We start from the raw sequence: 7,070 nt of genomic DNA, 5'->3' as shown, positions 1-7,070 counted from the left end.
AACAGACGGAACATGGGTATTTTAGTCATTTTAATCTTTTAGTCCCGTTCCGTCCCGTCTGCGTACCAAACGGTACCTTACTGACTCAATTATGCTTCGCACTTCTTCAACCACACTGGATGAACTTTATAATCATTTCAAGCATTCGTTGATCAATATCAACAAGCTTCCTTGCTTCCAACACCACAATTCAATTATTTTTCACAAGCTTTTGCTGTTTAAGTCCCAAACAACACTCTATTTCTCGTTCTCCCTAGTCTTTCTCACCCTTGAGCCTCGACTCGACTCGACTCTTTTGACTCCTTTATTGTGGTCCCTTTCACCTCTGTTTATCATTTTTCGCTCTTGACAGTGACTGAGTCAATTTGAATTCGATTGTCTTGACATCACAGATTGCAGCCACCACACGACATCACCTCACCAATCACCATCGTCATGTACACCCCCAAGGTCATTTATGAATTAGGCTTGTTGAATTATGTGGGTTTCTTTGTGATTTAGGAATTTAGGGTTTTTAATTTGTTCAATTTCAGGGCTGTTTCAAAAGTATTTCGAATTTAGGGTTTCTCATTTCTTTTTTATTTAAGAATTCGTTCTAGAATTGTTGATTTCTTTTTTAACCTTCTTTAACCCCTAAACCCCCATTTTTTTTTTTTTGAAAAACTGGAAATATCATTCCAGAGCAACAACCAACATAGTACACAAAAAGGCCTAGTTACAAGATTAAAACAAAGCAAAAGTGGACCCAAACCAAAGCCTAAAGAAAACTAAGTACAAGCACAAACGGGCCAACAAAACTAAACACTACAGAGCCCAAAAGATCAAAAGAAGCCCTAGTCTACTTCGTCCACCTCCTCTACTACAATGAACCACCACGAGAAGCCAACCTTCACACCGCCAACCGAGAAGCGCCTAGCCAAGCACATCAAGCTGCCACAAGCACCTGTTCGAACCCAGCCACAAAGGATGAAACAAGCCATAAAGGGGAAGAAGCCCGTGGCAAAACCCAGGCAACACTGCCAACAAGAGCAGCAAACAGTGAGAGAGTGGTGGTGTGGTAAACACCCAAGCCAATGAGAACACCGTGACTACAGTTCAAAGAGGAGATGGGTGAAGAAGACGAATGCCAGGGGGAGTGAGGGACAATCCAAATCGAGGTGGGGAGCAGAGGAAGACATCAAAATCAAGGAAGAGAAGAGGAGACAAAGGACAGGAGGAAGGGACTGCCACCGCCCCCAGCCATATCTAGGGATAGCGGCTCTGGATTGTGGCAAGATTGGAGACACTCACACAACCGGTGAGAAGGAACTCTCAGGTATGAACTAGTAACCCGGTTTTGATAAATTATCGTATGAACTTGACTAGAATTTTCGTTTGTTAGGGTAATGGATGATAAAAATTTAATAATCAAGTTTTGAAAGAAAAAAAAACAAAAAACAATTGGACTCAGACCTGATTTGAACTAGCCCGTTTTAAACGGATCGGATTAGGTCCAATTCCAATAATCAAAAATGCTATACCCAACTCACCTCGACCCGTTTCACTGTAAAACAGATCCGGTCTAGTCCCTTCAAATTTAGGCCCAGCTCAGCCCCATGCCCACCCCTAGTACTAAGTGGCTAACTTCCTCTTGAGCTTAAACCTACGCAAACACAAATTGAGCCTTCAATCTTAGCAAGAAATCTTGCAAAATAGTTTTAATGAACATTATCACTTACACTTGAAATCTCGTGTTCAATTCTCTCTTCCTGTAATTTAGATGAATTTAATGTAAATAATTCTATAATTTAAACTGGTTGTTTGCGTAACAAGTCAGCTGCACCAGCTCAAATATTAGTCTTTCAGAAAGACTTGGCTCCTCAATGATTTAGAAAGAACTCCTGTTTTTTCGGAGGTAAAAAAAAAAAAAAACCATCCCCTCCTTAAAATGCCTCGTGGCTTATTCACCAAACTTTGTGTTAATGATCTGAAACGTCCATATCATAAATTACTATGTAAAAATCATCTCTACAAAAAATAAATTAAAACTAAAATTGTTTAGTCATGAAACTGTAAAACAAATGGACAGATTCGGTAAAACCCTTGCGAACCATCTGTCTATTTGCTACAATTGAATGATTAAATGATCCTAGTTTTATTTCATTTTTAGAGAAAAAGAACTAGAAACTTGGCAGTTCAAAAAGATTAATCAACAACTTTGTACCTCAAGCGCAAGAAACATGAATATTATGAAATATAAGTATGTAGGCAGAATGCAATTTGCACAACTGTATTGGACCCTGGACAGTGGCGGAGTACACCAACATATCTGAATGTTGGGTAAAATCACAAATACTTGACCATACCACGACCCTCCACGCTTAATTTTGTGGCCTGAAGCTGCTTCTTCTTTGGTGCTTTCAACTGCTGTAACTTCCTATTCATCTGCCAAACAAAGATAACCTTTCTTCAATTATCGTATCAATAGAGGTTAGCAAAGTAAAGTTCAGAACAAGGAAAGCCATTTAAGAATTATGAAGAAAAACCAACGAACAAAGACGGAAAAAAAAATCCTTAGACCGTTGAAAGAATGAAGATTTAAGCTCAAAGAAAATCTCATACAAGGGCAAAAGCTCAACTCCAAAATTTCAACAAACAAATAGAGACAGTTGAAGCAAGCTCCATTGATTTTTGGGTTCACCGCAATATGAATAACTTCAACTATCAACTTCAACCACTAAAATGATAAGTTTTTATGCAAGTAAGGTTTCAATTTCAAATCGTTGGCAGCACTCAATTTACAGAATAATGCTCACTTGGATGCCAACTAATCAGCACATTCTTTTTTCATGTTTTTTTTTTTCTTTTCAGACATTTACCAGTAGGAAAAACAAAGCCTACCTTCATTCGGCGCTGATCTTGTATCCCTTGTTTAGCACGGGCTCTAATTTCATCAGGATCAATCCTGGACTGTGGGCGCACCAAAAAGTCCATCGGTGTCGCTTCTGGTCTTGAGGCATGTTGCCGAGAAGATGATTGGCCAGATTTTCTTTCCCTGTGCCAAAGTCAACATTAAAATTTGAAAGAAATGCACCTTCGAAGCTGAACTCTCCGCATTTAGAATGACCAATGAAGTATGCCTAATCTATCCTCAAATTTTACCTTGAAAATTCATCCACATCATCTCTCGATTCCATTCCTGTGCCATTACTCACTGGCCTGTGTAATAAAATATAAATAATAATTTAAGAAAATCAACTACTAATGCGCTAAATTTAGAGAAATTTATATTGAGTTCACCATGTATTTGTAAATATGCATATTAGCAATAAGATATTGGATGAAAGAAAGTCCAAGTACTTTTTAATTGTAGGCCTTCTAAAGGGAACCCTCTCATCGTCAACGTTTCTCATATCCTCAAACCTCGTACTTTTATTAAATATAGGTCGACTCTGCAGTTGTGCAACAGACAAAATGTCAAAGTCATTCGAGGCAATACAAACGAATTTCATTTAGTGAGCATTAAATAAGAAAACAAAAGAATTAGAATCTCAAGACAAAGATATATATATATATATATATATATATATATAAACAAATAATGGAATGGGATCTCCTATATATGATCCTTGGACAAGGAGAATAACTATTCAACATAACTGCCTCATCCAGTAGGATATATCAGATTAGTGCTACATATATATCTATTTAATGCAGAGTCACTAAGAAGAATAAATTCGTAGAAAGGGAGGGGGTGATTGCCATATATTTGTAAAAGAAACATAAAAACGCAGAAGCATGGAAGGTAAGTACTAGGGGATGAATCAAATTACCCATTTGTCAACCAATTCCTTCGCAAGTTTTCTGTTGGAAGTTGTTTCTTCATCAGATTTTGATAAAAACATGATGACCTGCCCAAGAACAAAGTAAACCAATTCAAGTTGTCACACTGATTGACATCAATCAAAGTTGTCACACTGATTGACAAGCTTTCTATGCTTTTCCCAAAAAATAATGATCTAACCTTTCCAAGGCCACTCTTTTTCAGTTGTTCTCTTCTATCAAACTGCTCTAGATCTATAGGGAACTGCATAACAGATACAACAATTCAGGTCCTATTATTGATTACCTGTACAAACTTTCCAATACAACAATGGCAACAGAGGTGTATACATCAGTCAAAATCTGTAAAATTGCTGCACGTATATTTATGTTCGGTAAACTTCCATCTGGAAGAGGTTCAAGCCAATTCTTCAGTAGAGTTAACACTCCATGATCTAAAAACTCTTGTTGAAGCTGCTTCCTGTACAAACAGTACAAATTAAAGAGAGAGTCTATTATTACAGATGCAAAATATATTTGGTGGAAGTCTGGCGAGGGAGATCACATGAAGCCAGCTTACTTTGACAGGACGTCTGTAAGAAGAGGCAACTTCTTGAGCTTATTAATGGCAGGTTTCCCCTGTCTATTTAAATCTGCATCCTCTTCAGCTGTTACCTCGAGCTCAGCCATAACTTTCTCAACCAGGAATGCTACTTCTGCAGGACTTTTTTCATTCTTCTTCCTTTTCTTACCCATCTTAAACATATCCTTAATTTCATCATCTTCCTCACCCTCTTCAGCCTAGAACAAGTAAAACAATAAACAAATGGAAAAATCAATCAAGCCGAAGCAGTAATAATCAACAGTATTGTGACATGTGGTATCTGACATGACTTAAGTTGAAGACAGAAACATTGTCAATCAACCGAAGCTCTACTACATCTTGCCTTTAAATTCCTTGCCGTGGCATTGTTTCATAAGCATATAGATAGAAGCACAAGAGGCATACAACAACAACAAAAAAGCCTTATCCCACTAAGTGGGGTAGGCTACAAAAAAAACACAAACCTGAGGATGGTGACTAGGAGAACGTGGTTCGTTGTCACTTCCATACCGATCAGAAGGATGCACACCAGTGTCATCTATAAAGTTGTCGTCGTCATAATTCCTGACACCCTCTTGATCATCCTATTCCATTGAAGAGGATAACACAATTAGGAAGTTCCGACAGTAAAGTGAACTCAAGATGAACAATACAGCTTATAGTTATGGAAAGCATAATGCAGCTATAAATTCTAAAACATCGTCAAAGAAACAGATTCAGATTCTTTCTGACAAATTGCAATTCGATTCAAATGGGAAAAGCAAGAACCATACTTTTTTTTTTTTTTCAACATAAACAATTAATTATGCAACAGAGCATAAAATTCAAATATAAAATAAATTAAACACAAATTGCTTACGAAATTAAACAAAACAAAACAAAACATTCATGACAACCTCAGAGTCGCCGCCGGCGATGGTTTCCCACATCTCCTTGACCTCACCATCGGTGGCCGCCTTGTCAGATGAGGATCTCCTGGGGTATTTAGACCCTTTCTTCTCCCCCTTATGCCTCTTCTCCTTCTTCAACCTCTTCCAATTGCCCTCATCGCCATCGCCACCGTCATCATCGTCCAAATCAGAGATCACAGGCAATTTTCCAACTTGGCTCTTCTTGATCAACCGCTTCCTCGGCTTCGATTTCAACGACGACGGATCCTCGTGGACAGGGGTCCGAGACCGGTCTTGGTCGGGCCAATCGTCGTTATCTTCTAGGACGTCATCTTGGTGGGGCTCGGGAGACGGGTCGCGACCAGCTCCAAAGTCGTCGTAGTCCATCAATGGCTCCCCATCTTCATCACGGTACCTGAAACCAATAACGATGACTAGATGCAGGGAATCGAAGAGAACTCTAACCCTAATCGTGTGTTTGCGAGGGAGGGACTTACGGATTGTCTTCGTATGCCATGGTGCGGCGTCAGGAATCAGGATCCCACAGCTGCGAAATTGAGATTGAGATTGCTCGTTTCATCTCTCTCTCTGAGTTGTCCTCTCGTGCGCGCGCACATGCGCCGTTTGATTAAAATCCAACGCCTACAAATAAAACAGAGAATTTTTATTTTTATTTTTTCCCTCAAATGGTAAATAAAATTGAGCGCTCCACACACTTCGATCTAGACATACGGGTCGGATTTTGTACCAGGTTTGATCCGTATTTGAATCCATTTATACATGATGAACATATTTGATCAAATTATGACTTGTTAATTCATGTCCGATTATAAATTCAATTTGAATTCTTATCGAATGTAATTTAAGACCAGGAATAATTAAAATCATATTAGTCATTTCATACATTTATTCCATTTTTATTTATTTTTAATTAAAATATTCATGTTGAATAATAAGGAAACTGTTGTAAATATTCATAGTTTAAGTATGATTGTGCTAAATCCTAGATTAGATTGATTATAGTTATCGTTTCCTATTACAACTTGTATTACTTGGGGAAGAATGAATATTTTCTCTACTTTTACTACTATAAATAAAGGCATCATGTAGGAGGGATAACAACTACACACATTTCCCTACAATTCTACAAACACATCTCTCTCAATCTCTCAACCCTTGCAACCGGTCCCCTTTCACCTTGTCAAATAAAATAGGCTACAACACGTTATCAGCACACTCCTACCACTGCGCTTAGGAATCTGACGTTGAAAAATTTTTCTGCATCAAATCAATTCATCCATAGCATCACACAATCAGGTTCTTTCAAAACAATGGTTTTTATCTCAATATTTTTGCCGCCCTAATAGCATGAACATTCACCATAATGCATGACCTCACTTTACGTTTTTTATTCTACATAAATTCTGTATGCATTATACTCATAATTATTGAATTATGTGAGTTTGATATTTGCCATGAATTGCATCAAATATATGTGCATGCATTAAAATTATTGAATTGCATATGCATCAAATTGAATATATTTTGAATTGAATTGAAAAAATAAAATAATTTTTTTTTTTTTGCGATTGGGAACCTAGGGTTCTTCGAACCCTCGACATCACCCAGACCTGCAGCCAGAGAACTGATGTTGCACTAAGCCGAGAACCACGAAGCCAGAAGCTCTGAGCTTCACAACCCAAAAAACCCGACACCATTGATGGTGTCTTTGTCCATGATCACCACGGGTATGACATGCAACCATCACCCTGACC

At 38.1% G+C, this 7,070-nt stretch overlaps 1 protein-coding gene across 1 annotated transcript; it reads right to left on the bottom strand.

The window, feature by feature from the left end:
• Positions 1 to 2,204: 2,204 nt before the first annotated feature.
• Positions 2,205 to 6,045, bottom strand: LOC137731623 (protein IWS1 homolog 1). Its single transcript, XM_068470783.2, has 11 exons — positions 5,793 to 6,045; positions 5,302 to 5,710; positions 4,870 to 4,989; positions 4,382 to 4,602; positions 4,153 to 4,282; positions 4,004 to 4,066; positions 3,813 to 3,890; positions 3,340 to 3,431; positions 3,142 to 3,198; positions 2,881 to 3,034; positions 2,205 to 2,424 (listed from the first exon to the last, which is right to left on the bottom strand). Exons 1-11 carry the CDS (start codon positions 5,810 to 5,812, stop codon positions 2,326 to 2,328), a joined length of 1,443 nt encoding a protein of 480 aa, XP_068326884.2. The 5' UTR covers positions 5,813 to 6,045; the 3' UTR covers positions 2,205 to 2,325.
• Between the last annotated feature and the right edge of the window lie 1,025 nt (positions 6,046 to 7,070).

This window comes from Pyrus communis, chromosome 16, assembly GCF_041283825.1.
Source record: "Pyrus communis isolate YQ-2024b chromosome 16, ASM4128382v1, whole genome shotgun sequence".
Taxonomy (NCBI): Eukaryota; Viridiplantae; Streptophyta; class Magnoliopsida; order Rosales; family Rosaceae; genus Pyrus; species Pyrus communis.
Note: the sequence above shows the minus strand (reverse complement) of the source record. Positions and strands in the feature narration are given on the sequence as shown.

What these genes read in the sequence shown, in the direction of transcription:
- LOC137731623 (XM_068470783.2), bottom strand. Translation starts at nt 5,812, where the DNA reads ATGGCATACGAAGACAATCC. An exon ending in ATGGCATACGAAGACAATCC is followed by an intron (nt 5,711 to 5,792) that starts GTAAGTCCCTCC and finishes TATTGGTTTCAG; the next exon opens with GTACCGTGATGAAGATGGGG. An exon ending in CTCCTAGTCACCATCCTCAG is followed by an intron (nt 4,603 to 4,869) that starts GTTTGTGTTTTT and finishes TACTTGTTCTAG; the next exon opens with GCTGAAGAGGGTGAGGAAGA.